Below are 20,753 nucleotides of genomic sequence, written 5' to 3'. Positions count from 1 at the left end.
AGATTGTGAAATGTCCTGAGGACAATTTCTTTTGTTGCATTTTGAAGTTTTTGCTATGGATATATAAAAAAGTAACAATGAAAACTAATCAGAATTGCAGAGTTTTCCAGGGCATTTGAATAAATGCACACAACCAAAATACCTAATACCTGACTATTTTTACAATGCACTCTTGGAGCCTAAGCTTTTCTGCATGACAAAGGCTGCTTAATTAATACATGTTTACTCAATGGAAGTGATAGCTCTGCACAAGCTATGCTGATCTGAAGGCAGTAGCAATTATTCCCCAGCATAAGGTTCCGATTGGTATCTAAAAAAATACAGCTCGTGGTGGAAGTTAGTGTTCAAAAACACTATATTTGCACACTGTTGTGGTAGTGTTCTTAAGTTATTAGATTGGATGAGGTTCTCTTCTAAAGACAGTTTGTTTTTTGAAGAAAAACGTAGGACTGTTATCTGCTATTTTTCAGGCTCATGTGGGGTGCAATTAAGAACACCTGCGTATATAAAAAATCAACATCTTGGCTACTGTTGCATTATATTATCTAAATTACCAGAGCCAAAATGAGAAGGAATTTCAGTTAACCAAGAGTGCTGACAACAGATGGCAGCAGTCTAAACTGAGAACAGCACCAAAAAATACATCACTCAGAAAGTGAGAAAAAAATATTACTGAGAAGTTTTATGATTTGTTTTGTTATTTTAAAATCACAGTACATCCTTACTCAGTTAACTCAGAACAGCTCATAGACTGGGGCATTTCCTCTTGAGTAGTGCTGTCCAAATCTCTTATTTTTCTGGAGTTTTTAAGACTTTACAAATTACAGACTGAGATGCTAATTGGAAAACACTTAAAGAAACACACTGATAGATTAATAGAAGACAATAAATGTGCTCACCTTCAATTAAGCCTGGAAACTATCGGTACTAGCCCCTAATACTTAAGGTTCTTTGGCGTCTAGAATGTTATTTCAAAATTGATGTGTTCATGTTAAATATTTACCAAATGCATGCTTGAGTGCCAGTAGTCATACAGAGAATAAACAACTTTATTTTATAACAGAATTACAGAAAGCAAAAATATCACTTAATACAACTTCAAGCTGCTATAAATCTAATTTGGCATTTTAACTATACACAGAGTCAAACAGCAAAACAAAGACAAAACAAAAACAACTCCAAAAAACAAACAACCTCCTCCCCCCCTCCCCAAGAACTAAATAAAAATGAAATCCAAAATAATTAACAGGTTTTTTCAATGGCAGTCTCAAATGATGGTTCTGTCTTACTATTTTATGAATGGAATCCACCTCATACTTTTACTCAGTGTCCTTAAAAACCTGTGTTAACCATTAGACAAAGTATCTGAAACATATACCTTCTCAATAACAAATGTCAGTTCTAACATGTAGGCAGTGAGATTTAATAGAAAGCAAGCATTCTACACGTGTACTCAAATAATGGAAGTGTTGAAGTTTGGACACAGTAAGAAAAAAAAAAGCACTAAGGTTTTAAGCTGCCTAGATCTCTTGTTGGAAGAAGATATTTTGATATTCTTTCTCTCCCTATCTGGAATGTTGCAGACAGCAAAACGTCTACAAGAAGTTGAGCATTGGCACCAAAGTGCAAAGAGAACACAGTGCTGAGTCAAAAGAAATTTCTTTGTAACTCTTTCTCCTCTACAGACTGCCACACCATCTCTGCCCCACAGAGAGGAGAATCTTGGAACAGGAGGAGTTACAGGAGATACCAGTACAAAACTTATCCAAAGAAATATATATTTTCAAATTTTAGTAAAGGTTGTATTTTTATTAAAAAAAGCTTTGTTATGTGAGACCATATATTTACCTGAATAATCTGAAAAAAAAAAAAAAAAAAAGAAAAAAATCTGTAAATTACTTCAGAAAGAGATTTCATTGAAATATTTGGGAAAAACCTACATCTAAATTAGTTAAGAACCCCTTTTCTGCACAGTTACCACCTGCTCCAGTGAACAGTACTTTCCAGACCCTTTTTTTGTTCACTTTCATATTCAAGAATCAGCTTCAGAATGCAAATATTTGTGAAATACCCTCTATAGTGTCATTAAAAAAACTAAGCTTGTTAAGAAGTGGTTATAAAAAAAAATAAACAAGAAAGCTTGTAAGGGATTATAGGCCAAAGATGTTAAAATTGAGTTTGGTATTGGCAACTCATTCTTAAAATTCTGGTCATCGTTGCTAGGCTTGGTGTATTCAGTTGAGCGGTGATGATCACAGTTCTTCAAGGTTATGATCATGGCCAGCATAATTTTTGCTTCTGGAAGAAAAAGGATGGGGAAGATTACATAAGCATGCATAGCAGACGATGGGACACTTACACAGCATCAGATTCAAAAAGTCATTTTTCACATAAAAGTTATTTTGGGGGAGGGTTATTTCACAAAAAAGAGTGTTATATGAACTGAAGTCTCCTTTGGCCCTAAGGTGGGCAGCAATTCAGTTTCTGTCAATGTTTTTTTGCATTAATATATTTCTTCCTCCTCAGAATTTTCATGGTGTTTCAACAGTTATCTATTGTACCCTTATTTAAAATTTTAATCCAAAATCCAAAATCTAATATAAAGAGAAATGATGATACTTGCTCAATTAATAATCCTTAAGAGTACAACGTTTCACTTTCATTAGAGAAAACAAGCCTACATAAAAAAAACCAAACACTTCAATAGTTGTAGTCAGGGCAAAACTAAAAAAAATAATGTGGATTCAGGGTGTGATTCAATTGCCTAAATACAGTTGTCTAAATGTATTTTCACATCTGGCCTTCACTTGGTGAAGAAGGGCATAAGTCTTCTGACAGTCTGTGCTGCAGACACATTTACAGCATTTCATGTGCTTGTGTCTGGGCAACTGAAGTTTTCCTGAACGTTTAACTGAAAGGCATCATTCAATCACAATGTCTGAAATACAAGAGAAATGTGGTGAAATGTCTTCAAACTAGTCCTTTTTTTACTCCCAGATCAAAAAACTGTAAAGCAATTGGCAAACTTGGAGAAAAACACCTGACACTCTGATAATATTTCAAACACCATTGTACAAGGTATATATTTCTCAAAGAAGTAAAGCACACCCTCTGGACCTATAAAAAATTCTTTGAGTTTTTGTCGTCAATAAAACTTTTACCAAGTAGTAGAATATTTGATTAAAGAACACAGTCAAGTTTGCAGTTGGTCACTAATGCAGAAATATAGTGCAAATCTGTGAAGACTATTTCTTCCTTCCATGATATAGTCCCTTCAAAAGAGATGCTACAATTACTTACATGGGACAGATTACGTTGAACACTGATTTGGAAGGCAATTTTGTGGATTGAGATAGTGTGAAAAATTTGGCACATTCTGCATAGATATAGCAAAAGAAGCAGTCCCCACTCCCAAAATCCTTAAATTCATGCTGAATAGAAGTATTGTGATTACAGTACATACTGTAATAACAGATTCTTACAAATCAAAATGATTTGTTCTGCTCTCAGTGCATTTTTCTACCTTAGATCCTTCTATGCAAATACTGAAAATAGGAGAAGGATGGTTTTAGTGTGTGGGTTCAGCGCCGCCCTGTACCAAGGGGGTAGAGAAGTTACCTAGAACACAGACATTTTCCTTACTGCAAACTAACAGCTCTCAAAAACAGTGTGAATTTTTCCAAGCCTTTCTGGGTCATGTGTAACACTTCTATAATATTACTATCTCACAGTTAGCGCAGCTCCACGTCTCTTGTGTTTTCAAAAGAAAGCTGGAGCATACACGCTCGTTGTTTCCAGTGTCACTAAGCAATAAAGCTACAAGGTGGAACACCAAGAAAAGTTAGTGAAACTAACTTTCCTGTACAGCTCCTCATTTAGTCACTTGTTCCCAAGCATACAAAATATCTCAACAAAACAACATACTCCTCTCCACTATTCCCCAGAAACCCCAAATCCCACCACACATGCACTAGATTTGTGGCCCTTCAAGTCCATTCCTTTCTGGCCTGAATCATCTTTATTATATATAGCAAAAGAAGACAAATGTTTGGAGGAACAGCAGTGTGTGTTTTAAATTACTGACAGCTGGAATTGTCTGAGAGCATTGCAACTTCTGAAGATATTCCAAGAAAGGTCAGAACTCTTCTTATATCCACCAAAAGACAATGTTTTGTTATTTCCAGCTTTTAACAATAACATTGAGTGATAGAACATTCACCTAGCACTTCCAAATCTGACCTATACTGGTTTTGGTTTGCATAAGTTACAAGCAAAAATTATTCACTCCTTTTTCAAATACACATTAACCTAACCAATACTGAAGATATTTTAAAGAGCAGCTCAAACTTGCTCCACTCTGACATAAAGCCTCCAGATTCTCAGTGAGCTTAAAGAAGAACCAGTCAAAAGGAATTTATGAACTCTCATCACAAAAAAAACCCCACAGCATTTGAGTACAATCTGTAGGAGGCCAGAAAAGGCAACTGGAACTCTCTCATTCAGTACTAAGGGTCTGCATGCATGTGCAAAACCTGAAGCTCTCTTCTGGAGGACACAACCACTGTATAAATTACCAAGGTAATAAGAATCAAAAACAACTTTAACTACTGGAAAAATACAGGACAAATTTCTTCTACCGTCTCTCTCTACATTAACAGTTTCCCCACCCGAGAATAGCCAGCAACCCTTCTGCTCTGCTAGCTAAACATGGACATTAATCAGTAAAATTTCAGAGTTCTCCCACAAAATAAAGGATTAAGATAGTGCTGTTTAATTTTTACTTATTTTTAAATCTCTCTCATTGTGATTTACTCCTTCCAAACAGTATCTTCTCTTTGAAGTTGACTCTTCAGCAATAGCAACCTATCAAGTTCAAAAATACTGAAGCATCAGTTCTCATGATATCCATCAGTGTGACAAAGCTGAAGAAACTTGAAGCTTTATAATGCAAAGCTGATACTGAGCTTCACAGCATCTGTTTTTTACCAGAGAAACAGCAGATTTTATTCAGTTGCTTATTGTGATCTTTCTATTAAATACTTCAAGTGCAGCATTTTTTTAATTTTATTTCTACCACTTTATTATTAGTGACCAAAATATTGATTCTTTTTGCATCTATAAAACTTGCACTGTGAATTCTGCTGATTACCAAAGCAAATTTTCTGTAAGGAAAACTACTACAGTTTTTACCCTGGCCATTATGGTTTATTTGACTGTCACAGATTTTTGGAAATAGCTCAGGGTGACTGGTCTATCCAGATCTCGATTACGTTGCTCAAGTAGAAAAAAATTAAGATAGTACCTCATATTACATTTATTTTTCTAAAATAAATATTTTAGTATAATAAAACTTATAGAACATCCAACGAAAGCACAGTTATCTGTATATGACGAGCATCACATTCATCAGTAAAGAAAAACTACCTCCTATTTATTAACTTCATTCATACCTAGATACAGTGAAAACCAGCTGTCTTAACTAAGATGTTTTAATTCATCTGAAGATATGTTAGACTATCCTTACATGAAAAGCTTACACTAGGAAATTGGTGGTAAGTAGGTCATCTATAACAAAAAAAAAAAATCAATCAGTTTTCTTGTTTAAACTTAGCTTTTAGTTTTAAATCAGTGAATGACTACAAATATAATAGATATTTGAATTTCAGTAAGAATGGGATATGTTTTGACCTTTTCCAACAGAAAAAAAAAGTCCAAACCCAAATTAAACAGTTCTAAAACTAAAGAATGTACAATAGCTTTCCAGCTGAAATGAGAGCCTACTGAATCGGCACCTCTTCAAATTTCTCTTTCAACTGACAAAAGGGCTTAAAAACTTCAACTATCAAAGCACCTACCCTTCTCATCTGAGAAAATAACAGAAGGCAAATATTTCAGTGTGGTTAAGATGGAGAATAAACTGACTGAAGTGAAGTGTCAGAGCAGGCCCTCTCTCTACTGATAACTGCAGTCTTCCTACTAACTAAGCAAAAGGTAAGGCAAGGACTGCAATTGTACATTTCCATTGTAGCGTAAACAGAAAGTCATCACTTAATCATTCAGCTTTGCAGAAGTAGACCAAACTCCCCTTAATGTGAAAACCACATCTTGAGCAAACATCATAGGAAATACTACAAGAGCATTATGAGAAACCAGGGAGACACTTTCAGGGAGACGTGAATTTAATGTCAGATTAGACTTTAAAATAAAACTTACATTAACTGTCTTCTACTAATGCCCATTTAAATTCAGCATTTCATAATATATAGCAAATACTGTATCATTTTTCAAGCCAACTTATTAGACAATGTAGTAGAAAATACAGATAGAAATTGCAGCATGAGTTTATTATAAGTTTACCTGAAATATTTGCCTGAGGGCATTTTACATTTTAGTCTTCATCTTCCTCAGCAAGTTCAGTTTCTTTGTGCACCACTACTCTTGTGACAGACATGTCAGGATGCTGTTCTTTGGCTTCTTTGATTGCCTGTGCCAGAGCCTGCCAACACATTCAAAATACATAACTTAACAGCAGGAAGAAGCATTAAAGAAGGCCTTAAGGGACCAGAGAACAGAATGCAGCTCTTAAGGGACCTGAGACTAGGAGTGCAGCATCAGCAATTTCAGGGATAATTATTCAGAAATCTAAAATTCCTAAACATGAGAGGGCTCGGGGGAAAACAAAAACAAAAACCAAAAGAAACAGAAAACAACAACTACAAAATACACTAATGTAAGGCTTCGAAATTTACAGCAAGTAGCACATAACCATAAGGTTCTCACTGTCATGTTTCCCTCTTAATCCAGAAGACAGAGCACTTTATATAAGAAGTTTTAGAACTTTTGCAACACATTGGGCAAATAAAGACAAAATGAGGTTGGTTCTAATAAAGGAACAGTGCATGCAGTGTGTATAATTACCAATGTTTGCTCGTGATAATCTTACAGATTTGTAACTGGTTTGTATTTTACAACATACCAAATGTAACCTCTGCACTACAAACAATGATTTAAAAGGAAGGGACTGCTGAGTACTGTTTTAGTAATGTAGGGGGCAAGAAGACAAAACACTTTGCGATTCAAGAGCTCTGTATCCACTGAGGAAATTGCAATAGAGGTTTCTTAAATTTGTTAAGAGCTGCTCACTGCTTTACATTCCAGTGATTAAATATATATAAACAATAATTTCATTTATTTTGCTCTATTACCTACTTATCTCAAAACGAAGGAAGGCTTGGAGAATGGTTTTACTAAAAGCACTGCCTACTATACTAAAGGTATTGTGTGACCTTTTGAGATGTCCCAAGAGCACTGTGCAAGGCAGACAAGAGCAACGCCTAATGCTGAACAACCCTATCATTTAATTACAAATTTCAAGAAGAGCTTGAACTTGTCAAGAGCCACTTTCTAGCAGCAGATCAAAATCTGAAATTAAATTCCCTGAAAGCTCTCACTATATTATACTAAGAAGTTAAATTAAATTCTGTTGAACTGTGCAGCTTTCATAAAGTTAGAATTGGATTCACTGCAACTTTATGTATAAGGTAAGTTTTTTCATTTGTATTATGCAGTGACTGTTGATTGACTTTTTCATTGCAGTTTCTTAGATAAAAAAAGTGCAATTGTCTCTACAAAGAATAGATAATCACAGTTCTTTCTCAAATATTTTGGTGTACTTAAATTCAATGTTCTCAATTGGGCAGATAGAAGTAATTTTAACCTTTATTTCCAAGACATTGTAAAACAAAACTTCTTTGGTGCTAATAGAGATCAAAAGCACCTATATAAGACTTCTGCAAATCAACAATACTTTTTGTTGTACAGAATTCTGTAAATAGAAGCAAAAAACTATTTTACACATTCAAGATTTTATGCTTTAATATATTTCAGAGCTTTTAGCTGAGATTAATTCCACATTCAGATGTTGCTGACATAAAGCAGCAGAGACTCCTATCTATCTAGATTAATGTATCAAAATAGATTTTAGTCATGCGTTTCCTCCCAAATGGCAGAAGCAGCACTAAACAAATTGAGTCTTTTCTAAAATAAGCAATCCCTTTAAAAATAGTATGAAACCTACTCACATAACCTATAATGCAAAGTCACAAATGCTTTTATCTCTCAGTCATACTCTACTCAGTTAACACCAGAGCCTAACAAGTTTGCTGCAATCAACAATCTTGGGATCTTTTTACGTCTTCACATTCAGCTTCTCTACCTTTCTCCTATTTTGTTTTTTTGAAACACTTCCTAGATCCCACCGAACTATTAGTAACATACTAAGCATTAACAGTTTAGAAACTCACCTCATCATGGTCAATATCTGCATCTCCAGTAATGACAATTCGTTTCTCAATTCTTGTTTCCGATACACCACCTTTAACCATCTACAGATGGCACAAAAAACAAGAAAGCACCTTAGTGTAATTAGTTCTTACAGCCACAAGCATTACTTTATTGTACATTTTTGTGTCACTAGGCTGCAGTTAACTGTAAGTATTTGTGGTACTAAGCCATCCTTTCTTTTTTCAGTTATGCAGTTTGTTACATGCTAGCCACTGCTAAAAAAAAAGCTTGATTAGAAAACAAGGAATGGAGAATTCCTTTTGTTATTGGAGTCCAGGTCTGAATAGAACTCAATATGCAGACAAATAAGAATTCTGGGCTTTTCCATTATACAAATCTGGCAATAAGAAGAATTCCAGGAGTCTTTTCTTTGATTTCAGTCTATCCAGCAATGAGCTTCTCATTCTCTAAATAATCCCACATTAAATTCAAACATGATATGTAGTTTCTGTACTCTTCTGACAACAAGTTTTCAATATTATTTCACATTGCTGAGGGAACTTTGTTCTGAGGGAACACCCAAAATTAGGTATTTACATAAATGACGAATAAAAATGACACTTCTGTAGTTCTGCCATATACGAAACAGTATAGGAGACCAAAACAGATGTCACGTCCTGTTAACATTTAGTTTTCCTTTCCAAGCATGGAATTCAGAACACATAATTCAACACCAAAATCTGCCTGCAAAGAAGAGTAGTGGTATGGTATAGTAGTGGTATGCTCTAAACCTAGCAGTACACAAAGGAGAGTGAACACAGAGGCTAAAGAAACATTGTTTCAGCACACTGTTACAAGACATACCATGAGCAAGGTTTCTTAAGACCTGAGACAAATAGATGATGTTAACAAAGATCCTATAAGACAGCACCATGTGACAGAAGAGATGAACTTACTGGTGCTTTCCCGACCAAACGCAGAAATAAGATCAACGTGAAATGCTAAAAATAATTAAATAATTAAATACCACATTTTCTGATTTTTTCCATCCTGTTCCCAGATATTCCTGTTTATTTATTAAGGCTCTTCTGTTCAAAATCAGAGTATAGAAAAAAAAACAACTCCCACATGTGCCCGGAATGAATCTAATCACAAGTCAGTTTTCTTTGATAGTTTAGCATATATTAAGCTAAAAGAGACTTCATGTAAGACTTAGATTTTTGTTTAAGTTAAGAGAGATTATCTGTTTTACCTTTGTGATGTGTGTAGTTGTGGTAGTAGAAATTGACTCTGATGTAATTGTCTGTGCACTCAGCAGCACACCAGCACTGCCACCAGCACTGCCATCAAACTGTAAAAAGAGAAATGACATTTTTAACATTTAAAAGCTTTGTTTTCAGGAGATTTTTTTTGTAAATTACTAAACATACATTTATTCTTTAGTTCAATTTGAAAATTTAACACCGAACTTTAAACCAAAGCCACCAAGTTTACAGTCTGTGCAGTCTGTTAAGGTTTATTATAGTGTAAACTTCATGACCAAAGTTAAGTGCTTTTTTCAGAAGCAATGTTACTATTTTAACCAAGTTTTCAAAACTAAGTGAGTTATACCTTTGCAGACAATTAAATTCTTCTATCAACAAAAAATACTTCCAGAACTTTAGTAGAAATATTGTTTTACTTACACACATTTCACTTAACTTCTCATAGCCAAACTAAAATCTTAGTTGCAAGAGAAAGTACATTTTTTCTGAAAAGCATATATCTTTGATATGATTTATTTTGAGCTACAAATTACTGGAACAAAACTTAGCTTTCAAACAGTGTAACAAATCACCCTGCCATTGTACCTGTGGGGATTCGTATGTGATGGTTTTAGTTTCTGTTTGAACAATTGGAACTTCTTTTGTGGAGATTTCAGTTCTCTGTGTGGCATCTGAAATGGTTACCATCTCCGTTTTCACTACTGGAGGCTATGGTGCAAGAAATAAGCAATCAACTCAAAAGACATAAGAAGTAAGTTTGTAAAACAGTGCAAGAAAGTAAAATAAAAAATACATAAGAAGCCTAAGTTTAAGATAAGTATTTGTCTCTCTTCTCATTTGTAAAGCATGCAATAATCAAAGTGAAATGATATAATAAATGCACATACAGAACAGGAAATACCTATCTCCTAATAAGCTTTGCCAATATTCCATGTTTCAGCCAATGGTAAATATCACAGAAGGTAATTGATAAAACGCAGCTGAAAGGTATTTAAAATGTGTAAAGAAGCATCAGTAGGAAAAAAATCTGTTCTTGTAAAGGTTCCATCAAATAAGAAACTGATAGCTACCTTAGGTGGATATGCTTCACTTCAAAATTAATACTGGAAAAATATATCTTTACTTAGCCCAATTGCAAATGAGGACAAGAAATTCCAGTAATAATGTAAAAGTTTAGTTTCTGAATATGCACTACTGGAACAGAAAAACAACTTGGACTCTTGGATTTTAAGGGATTATAAACTATTTTTTTCAGGTCATTAGACAGAACACCTGAGACTATGTATTTACAAGACAAGAACATAAAAAGTTGTTTAAGTGTGCGTGGGGAGAAGGAGCCAATGATGTAACACAAGCAAGAAAAAAAATAACTTCCAATTTTTGAAAACCTCAGTAAAAGATTATGCTCACGTTACAAAGACATGCATAGCCACACTTGTGTTTTTTCCACTTGTTTTTTCCTTTTTTCCCCCCCCCCAAAGATGACCCAATAAAGTACCCTTCCAACCTTGTTTGGCTAAAATCAAGTGACTCTGACTGGAACTAACCTATGCTTCCCTAAATAGTGTAATAGCAAACATATATACACACTGAAAGAAATACTAACTCAAGTCTGTAATTTCATAATACATCTTTAAAAAGAAAAAAAAGTAAGAAAAGCAGTGAATAATGAGGGAAAAGAAGAAACCAAAATTTGGGATGGATGTTTTCTAATTCCAATTACCAATAATTTTCCAACTACAACTGTGTGTCATGGACGTGTCAAAAACAATTGACAAATAGACAAGACAAGACTTAAAACATAAGAGACACAAATAATAAATAACATTATGTATACATATATAAAATAAGGGGGTATAAAAAGGAGATGGCAGTCTTCGGAAGGCTTGCTTTACTGGTGATTCTCAACCAGTTGCAGCAAACAGCCAGAAACCATAACTGAAAGAGACAGAAATTCACTGCTCATCAGTGGTTTCCCCTTCCAAATGATCTGAATCTTGTTGGATGCCGTAACAGCTGGAAGAATAGGAGAAGAAGAAAGGCAGGTACATTTTCACCCAAAGAAATCTCTCTGCTTAATCTAGTTGTCAAACTGTTCTACCATTTACCTCAGAACAACAAATTATTTGTGATGAAACATCAATGTCAACATGAGACACATCTCCATTGAGTTTGAGCTGTTCCTCCTCCTTTTCTTCACCTAGGTCTTGCTTAATTTCCGCTGACAAATTCTTCTCCTCTGCAGGTATGGTAGTTGCATTTTCCTGAACCAAATCTTCAGCTGCAACTTGTGTGTGCTCAGCTGGTACAGTTAGCTGACTGCCTTCTGGTGTGGCTTCCACGTGCTGTGTTTTTTCTTCATGTTCTTTCCTTTTCACATCTTCCTCTTCTTCCTGTTCTTCTCTGATGACTTCCTCAACAGCCCTGTGATGTGGCTGGTATTCTCCCACCTCTTCATCCTCACTCTCACTACTACTGCTGCTGCTACTACTATCTGATGGCAAAGAAGAAGAGTCCTTTTTTGTCAAGTGCTCCACCTTACATGTTTCCCCAGCATCAGTGGCAACTTGTATTTTCCCTTTGTTGGTTTCGTCTATGACTAGTGTTTCTTCTATCCCAACCTCTGCCTGCTTCTTCTCCTCCACTATGTCCAGAGTCTCATGTGAACTCTGCACAAAAACATGGATGAGGAAAAACAAAAGTAGATTATATGAATAAATTAAAATGATGGAAACAAAATTAGTTGATGGTTGGTTCATGTCATGTAGAAGACAAAAGATGGTTGTGATGGTTAACTGAAAAGAAAGAATGAAGATGGACTGGAAGAGTTAGAGCCAAGTTTAACTATGGAAAAATCAGTAGAACCTTATCAGCATTGCTGACTTCAGTGCAAGGTCCTTCTGCTCTGGAAGCATGTTTCTGTGAAACGAAAAGCAATCAGAGAACAAAAATCAATGCATAACCCTTTTAAACAGCATAACATTCCTCAAGCTAGCTTTAATAATACATATGCATGATACAGAACAGGCACTGTGTATTCACTGTGAGATTCACTTAGAACTATGCTCCTTTCCTTCTACTTCACTCCAATATTTCATTCCAAATCAGGTAAGTATTATGGACATTATTAAGCAGAATAAAGCAATTTAATTAAGAAAGACTGAAAATAAAAGTTTGAATTTACAGGTCAGTGATGCTACTGAGGCAATTATTTATCTCAATTGAATCAGGAATTAGGAATAAAAAATACCATGGGAAAATATATGAAAAATGCATTCTGGTATTGGCTTATCATCACACAAGATAATAATAAAAAGAACAGAAACAGAAACTACTGTAAGAGCTTATTAGTTGTTCACGTTTGGGAGGGAGGCTGCTCATGCTTGTATCTTGTCAAAATAGCAACATGTGACTGCCAAGATGATCCCATTAGGATTTAGTTTGAGTCCCAAATGATGAGATTAAGGCAACTACATTAGTATTTGTTTTGCAACAAAATGAATTGTGATAGATATGCCTGATATACCACTAAACACTATGTATTACATACTTTTTATCTAATTATCTCTGGAAAACCTGTTTGAATTCAAGCAGCAACAATACAAAACCAACACATCATCTGTGACTTAATCCTAACATTTATGGCTGCTAACCAAGAAAAGCACTTAAAAGAGTGCAGGCCAGCACGCCTGGCGATGCTGCAACAGCAGCCAGTTATTACTCCCGTTGCCTAGCAAGTATGTAACTAAGCTCTTTGACCGACTCCCTCCCACCACCCAAAGCAGCCAGCCGGCTCTAGCAGCACGTCACAGCCGCAGCCCCCTCTCGGCCGTCTGGGCGCAGGGCAGCGGCAGCGGGCAGGGCGGGGCGGGGAAGCACCTGGGGCGGCGGGGCCGCGGCGGCGGTCGGCTCCCCCGCAGCGCCCTCTGCTGGCCCCGCGCGGGCGGCAGCGAAGGGCCGGTCCGGGCCGGCGCCAAAGCGCTCTTGGCTAAATAAAATGGACGCTATCTCTTCTTCTAGGCTCTAGACGAGTTAGAGAAGGGAAAGGAAAGAATTAGACGGCGACGGACAAAGCGGCAGCAGCCTACAAAGGAAAGGGTCGGCAAGAGAGAAAACACGACGAAGACAAGCGTTTGATCCGGAGCGTTCTGTACGAGCTCAGGGGACACCTCGTGTGCGTCAGGGAAGGCGAGAAAGAGGAACGCGACAGAACGTTGCCTTAATCAGTGCTCAGCAGCGATCTAATGCTCTGTGCCCATCAAGCATATACTTCGGCTCTTTACTTCACACTGTAAAAATTAAAAGCATTAAATATTTCCATGGATTTCCTAACAAAATAGTTTTTAATTGAAGTACTACTATTACTATCGGGATTTTTCTCTCTTAAAAGTCTATTCTGAGTACTGTGTAATTTCTATGTTTCATAGCTTCAGGCAGCCACATACATTTGCTTCAAACAATACATTCCCACAAAGCTAAAAAGAATTTACTCATAAAGGTTGTTTTTAAATTACTTAAAATGAGTAAATTTGCATTTACTAAAGAATCTGTTTTCAAAAAACTTTCCCACTGTATCTGTAAAATCTGTTTTATCAAACGTACATAGAAGCTTACAAGGTTTAAAGCCTAAGTTGCTTATAGCCTGATCTGTTTTTGGTACTACTACAAAGCCATATGGTAAAACAAGCTTTTAAAATTCTTGTGGGTACAAGCTTCTGAAAAAGCAAAGTTCAGCTTTACTTTCATAAGCTCTTATATTACATTACAAGTATGAACAGTTAAAATAAAAAGGCAGTAGCGTACCAGATACCTAACGTGGACATAACATACGCTTTGCCAGGTAATAGGGCAGAAGCACATGCCAGAGGAAAGTCAAAACGCCATGCAGATAACTGCTGTTTGAGTGAGCTTACTGTGCACTGGCAACACAGAATCTGAACACTTATGTTACACCATGCTACCATGCATATAGTGCTGTACATTTGGCATGCAGAAGAACAGAAAAGGAAAAAGAACTATTTTTTTTTTTCCCTACACTAAGATTTGAATTATATCCCAAAGGTGTCCAAGAAAATTTTAAGAAAATGCAAGTTGATTACATCTACCTTCGTATAATGTTTGATATTCATCAGGGCAATGTATTCCTCACCATCACTTTCTTTCTCTTATTTACTGTATCCAATGAATGTTAATTTATTAGTGGCTTGGATAAAAAGGCAAACAATGTTAACAATTTTTGGCCTTCTAATATTTTAAAAAGAAAACTCCATTAGCACAATTTGCTTCACAATGTAACCCTTGCTCCCTGAGGAGGCCTTTGGTACAAGTAACCAGATGTATGGATAGAACTGGCACTCTTGAACCAACTACTGTATTTGCAACAATGCATCAGTCTCTGAAGATGCCTAATTTCCTGGCAAACAATCTTCTAGCACACAGACACATACACTGATGCTGTTTGGAAGTAAAAGAGGTTTAAAAAAAAACCAAACAAACAACCAGAGTAATGATTCTGGATAACCATAACATGATAATACTTTTTTTTTTGTGTGTGTGTGTGTGTGTGTATGTATGACACATATAATTGCACCACAATTTCTATTATAATTAAGTCACAGATGCTGTGCATTTGTGTGAGTACAGGGATAGAAATGAGATATAGTCAATGCAACATTTCTTATACGCAATTATTTTGCAAAAGAAGGAAGAAAAGGAAGAATATTAGCAGTGATATCCTTGTTTTATTCTCAACTATTATCCAACTATCCTAAAAGATAGGCAGGAAAATGTATCTTTCAGGAATAAGACTGAGCAATGTGTACTAACCGTAGGAAGTTTAAATTTAGAGGTAACAAAGAGCTTGAATTCTAACTACTAACATCAACAAATAATTTGGGATGAAAATATGCTTTATCCCAATCCTGGTATTTATATGTGTTACTTAAATAGGACTGACAGCTTTACAATCTGTTTTCATCTCATTTCCTAGGTGGTGGAAAACAGTCCAAAAGTAATGTAAAAAAGCCAACATCTCAATTGCCACCTCCATCATCACTATCATACTGCTAGCAGTCCCACTTATTATATAACGCTTTTCACTGCATAGATGTTAATCAACTTAGGAGAAAGAAAAAATTCTCCCTTTTCCTGGATTAACAAAAAGTACTGAAGCATGGAGATACTCAGAACGTGACTGCATTTCTAGCATTACTGATTTGAGAAATGATTACATAGTAAATACACAAAATAAAAGATACGTAACACTTTACACAATAACTGCAAGCAGCAAGCAATTATTTCCACCTAGAATGGAAATACATGTTTTGCTGTCATCCAAATCACATAAAATACAGTAATTTTCCAGTGGAACCACTTAATTTCATATTCAGCTTAGTGCTTAAGCAGAATGTTGCTGGCATTCATATATACAGATCTTGGTTTGAAAAATCAAACTTCTCTTTGCAGTAGTGGTAGCGGGGGAGAGGGAGGGGAAAGAAAAAGAAGGAAGTGCCCAAGCCAGCCCACAGCAGATACAGCAAAAAGGCAGTAGATTTCAGGGCAGCCACCTTATCAGTTTCCTCTGGTTTTGTTCCAGAAATTGATGGCATTGCAGTCCATTGCTTCTCCTTTCCAGGCAGCGTTTTCACTTGGAAAATGTGGTCTCCTTTTTTCTATTTAGTTTTCATTTTGTAAAACCAGTGTAAATCAACAAGCAATGAGACAGATACATACTATTCATAAACATATAACCAAACCATCTGAAAATAACAGAACATACTAAATGAACAACAACAACAACAACAGAGAAACGAACAATACTTGGAAGGGCCTTAGCTTCAACATGAAGAAGTCAACATAAAAAATGCACACAAGCACATAAAAATTAAGTTATACTTTTACATAAATGCCTATTTTAACCAAATAGATATTTATAGCTTCAATGTGTCAGACTTTTGTAAATTTGTACCTGTGCATGTATCACTATGCAGAGATTCTAGCGCATTACTCAAAAATTAGAGGAGTAATTTCCCTGCACTGGGGAGTGGTAGAAATAATAGGGAAAGACAGAGGATATACTGATTGTTTCTGAGGACTGATTGGCTGTTCTACTCCATAAAAGAAGCAGCAATTAACTCCTCAAATTTAGAAGTTCAAGAGCAGACAGAAATTTGACTAGGCAGGTTCTCTGCCACAAATAATTAGGATATTATTTTTGGAAAATCGCTTTCCAAACTGCTGTTTGTCAGAAAGAATGTTTAGTGAAAAAGCAGGTAAATTCATTTTATATACATGTGGAGCCTAAGGTGAATAAATTTTAACGACCACAGTAAATATGCATCAAAAAAGCCAACAACATAAATTAACCAATCACATAAGGTCCTTTGCAAACAACACAGGTCAGAGCTGTTTCTGCAAAGGCTGCCTAGGAAGAGTCAAAAGGCACATGGAGTAAAAACTTCTGTCACTGAAAAATTAACTCTTTATACCTCTCAGAGTGGAGTTTAAGCTGCCGTTAACACAAACAAAATACTGCCATTGCTTCCAGCTTCGTCTACTGACTTGAGTCCAGTTGTTGTGGAACAAAATTCCACACATTATTTAAAGCCACGTCCAATGATAAGCAGTAAAAAGTTAATGTGTACATAGTATAAACAAATATTACATTAGCCGGACGAATTAGTGTAAAGCACAAAGGGCATTTACTACATTGTCTACGGGGTTGTATGGAAATGCATGCGGACAAGTGTCTACAAGACATACCCCTTGTGTCTGTAGGGACAGAGGTGTGATACGCCGCTTTTCCCACTCATTGGGGCGTGGTTCAGGTGTGGATTCCATGAAATTGCGCTTGAGCTCACTAATGCTAGCCTGGTGTTTCAGTAAGTCGTCCTGAGTCTTATCCAGGTCCTAGCAACCCGCAACGTGAAACAAAGTAGGACAAAACACGACAACAAAAGCAAACTTAACAGTTACAAAAAAAAAAAATAAAAAAGAATCAAACCAAGGAAAGTGCCTTGTGTCTGAAGAGCTGTTCTTTGGAATGCCTTAAAAATTCAAGGCCGTAATGAAACAAAGTTAATTTTTTGGTGACTAATATACTACAACGCTACCACATTTTAATGCAATGAAAAGATAATGCTGTGCACAGTTATCTAACAGAGCCATTTTCATCCATATTAAGAAACTACTCGCCCTTTGAAACAACAATTGCTAGTGATTACTTACTTTCATCTGAAATTTCTAAGCAGAGAAGGAAAAATTTGGGGATTGCCAGCTTCATGCAAGACATATATTTCTGTGAACATGATAACACAGGGCCAAGTATGCAAGCAACTAACACCTGCATCATTCACTTTAGAGCGACTACTCATTGTGCCTATTGTGTAGGCTTAAATGTACTGGAAGAATCAGATGTAAGTACTTAAAGACTGTTATTAGTCTTCTCCACATTTAAGAACCTGACTGTGGATATAACTGCCAAGTACATATATTGATAAGCACAAAATCCATGAGAGCTTCTTGTCTAAACTGGATCTTCACAGGCAAGCATCAAAGGGGGCACCAGTGTCAATATCAAATTACATTTTATTATGAATCACTGAGGCTCAGATAAAGCAATTTGTATCAAAAAACTTGTCAAGTAATATAAAATACAAAACCCAATACAAACTCTTACATTTCTGATGTCTTTTCACTTGTATGTTCAGCATCAACGGTGCTGCAAATCTATTTCTTTATTCTCCAATTCTTCAGATAGACACTTTGAACACTAAGAACCTTTCCCTTTTTTGGTAATGCAGTAGGTTAATATTTTTACAGGACCAATGCCTCACTTTTCATCTAGGACAAATAACCAGGGGGTATTAAATATGTTCTCCTTACGTATTTTCAGAGAGATTGAAACACTGAAACATTACACCAAGGGCATTCCACTACACAAATGAAGTTAGTGACAATACTCATGTCATGATTTTAAAAACTGTCTTTGCTTGACACAAGGCATGTTTCCTAGACTTGATCACAGCAAAGTTACGCAGTGTATGCTTTCAGTGCTTTAGTAAGTTACAAAAGCAAAGTTTAAATAGTGACCAAAAGCTGCGAAAAGCCAAAAAAAGTATTAGTTATGTTACTGTGATCCACATACCACCTTATTAACAAACAAAACCAATTATTTTTAAAAAGACAGTTTTTGTGACAAAAGGAATTAATTATAGCCCCATTTGGATGAATAAGTTAAAGACAACAGTAGGATTTTCTGGATTTTCTTCAGTTACTAGCTTATGTTATTAATGACAGTGTTAAATGATGCTGATTTTAACTACAGATCAATACACATCTACAGACTACATGGAAACCCTTACAATAAAATAAAAATCTCCTTTTCAGTATCTAATAATAGCACTACACAGTAAAATACTCTTCAAAGCTCTTTGTTGTTGCTCATTATCAATGAGAGTCAACCTTCAGGGAGCAAGATTGCTTCCATTTGAAAAATGAAAAGGTAAAACAAAAATTTCATAAGCATTTGTAAGCACTCACTTTAAAAATCTGATACTTACCTACATTTCTCAAAGCTCCAAAAATACCTGTCAAAGCCAGAATTAGTTTTTCTATACCCCACACCACTACTTGTGCCTTACTAGCTCCATTAATTCAGGTTACACTTTGAAAAAAGTTGATCTAACTGGTGAAAATTGGAAACTCTACTCAACAAAGCAAATCCACGCTTTAGGTAGTAATGTATAAAAAAATCCTATTTATGTTGATGAATCAGCCTAATGTGTTGCATATATCTAAATAGGGCTATTATTCCCACTTGCCACCTTGAAAACATCCAGCAAAAATACACATTAAACATTAAAGCTAAGGGTTTTCTTTTCTTTTCTAAAACTTCTAAAAACTCAGAAACTAGAAGTATAACATGCAGCATTTCCAAGCTGTTTTTCCCCATGCACTTCATGCACTGTGTACATAACAGCCTGCAGGTGACCTCCCATCCCATGCAGCCTGGCAGCCCATGAGAAAAGAAAGCGTTTCTCGTATTATATACAAACCTCCAACATTAAATTGCTATGTCTGACATAAATATTTTCCCCGTCTACTCTCAACGAATTGCTCTGTGAAATTAAGTCACACATACACACACAAAAAAAATCAAAATTAACATAACATGTACCAGCAAGTTTTTTTGTTTTGTTAAAAAAAAAAAAAAAAAAAAAAAAAAGACTCTTGGTAAAAGACAGTCAAATACAGGAAATAAAATGATATTTTCAAAAGGCACTATTCAGACAAAAACACATAGAAACTTAAAGGTCCTAACAAAAAAAAAAAATATATCAGGCAACTGCAGCCAGATTTAACAGTAAAAATAAAAACCAAACAAAACCTATGCACCTTCTTTTGCGTTTCCTCCTCTTCAGATTCCATCTACGTAAGCACATTGTGAATTATCAAGAAAAGAACCATTAACACACGCTTACAGGATAACAGAGGCATCATCTCTTTGTAAATGCTGCAAAGCGTGCTGTTATTTACAGACCTTTACTGTTTCGGCCCCAGATGTTGTTGCAATTATTAGCGACTTTGGTCTTCCTTCACCTACATTGCTGCAGAATGGCTGAAGTAATACTTGGTATGTGGCATGAAAAAATGAAAATTTCACACTATGTCCCACTTGCTTCTCAGTGTTATCTCAGATGGATATTAAAAAATGAATGACAGAAAAAGATGGTATGTATAATTTCTATGATAAAAACCTTAAGCCCTGCAGTGACTTGATGGGAAAATGGAATATAATGCATGACTTATTTTTGGTAAAACAGTCTAGAACTCAAGTTAAACACCTAAATAACATACTTAGAATTTGTCTTAATTATTCTAGGAATTTTGTTGTTTTGAGATGTTTGACGTTTTGATGTTTTGAGAGTTTCAACTTCCTTTTTAGATGAATATATTCTTCCTCAAACTGCAATGCACTCTGCTGGAAGTGATTTTCACATCTTACTCACAAATATTCTGAATGGTCTAAGGAAAGGCATTTTTTAAAAAGCAAACCACACCTCTCATCTCAGCCTTGCCACAGGTACAAATACCAACCATCTTGAGAAGTCAGTGTGTGCAAACATGCACATTTGAAGAGTGGTTTACTTATTGCATGCACTGTTGCATTTTAGATTGTGTGAACGCACATGTGATGTGGTACTT

General features: G+C 35.7%; 1 protein-coding gene across 4 annotated transcripts in view; it reads right to left on the bottom strand.

Annotated features, from left to right (window-relative positions):
- Window positions 1–6,388: 6,388 nt before the first annotated feature.
- EPB41L2 (erythrocyte membrane protein band 4.1 like 2) overlaps window positions 6,389–20,753 on the bottom strand; it is a gene marked incomplete at both ends in the record, with an annotated part of 56,009 nt that continues 41,644 nt past the window's right edge. For 2 of the 4 annotated variants that reach the window (XM_079550283.1, XM_079550284.1), the window contains 10 exons: window positions 6,389–6,496; window positions 8,304–8,384; window positions 9,536–9,634; window positions 10,134–10,256; window positions 11,657–12,217; window positions 12,414–12,467; window positions 13,428–13,571; window positions 16,115–16,219; window positions 17,310–17,456; window positions 19,944–19,976. In XM_079550283.1, coding sequence (XP_079406409.1) covers window positions 6,389–6,496; window positions 8,304–8,384; window positions 9,536–9,634; window positions 10,134–10,256; window positions 11,657–12,217; window positions 12,414–12,467; window positions 13,428–13,571; window positions 16,115–16,219; window positions 17,310–17,456; window positions 19,944–19,976 — 1,455 coding nt within the window. Of the gene's footprint in view, window positions 6,497–8,303; window positions 8,385–9,535; window positions 9,635–10,133; window positions 10,257–11,656; window positions 12,218–12,413; window positions 12,468–13,427; window positions 13,572–16,114; window positions 16,220–17,309; window positions 17,457–19,603; window positions 19,667–19,943; window positions 19,977–20,753 lie in introns of all 4 variants that reach the window. The other 2 variants (XM_079550285.1, XM_079550286.1) reach the window with 2 other exon arrangements.

Source organism: Tetrao urogallus (genome assembly GCF_951394365.1).
Source record: "Tetrao urogallus genome assembly, chromosome: 2".
Lineage (NCBI taxonomy): Eukaryota > Metazoa > Chordata > Aves > Galliformes > Phasianidae > Tetrao > Tetrao urogallus.
The sequence above is the reverse complement of the archived record's forward strand: the minus strand, read 5'-3'. Positions and strand labels throughout refer to the sequence as shown.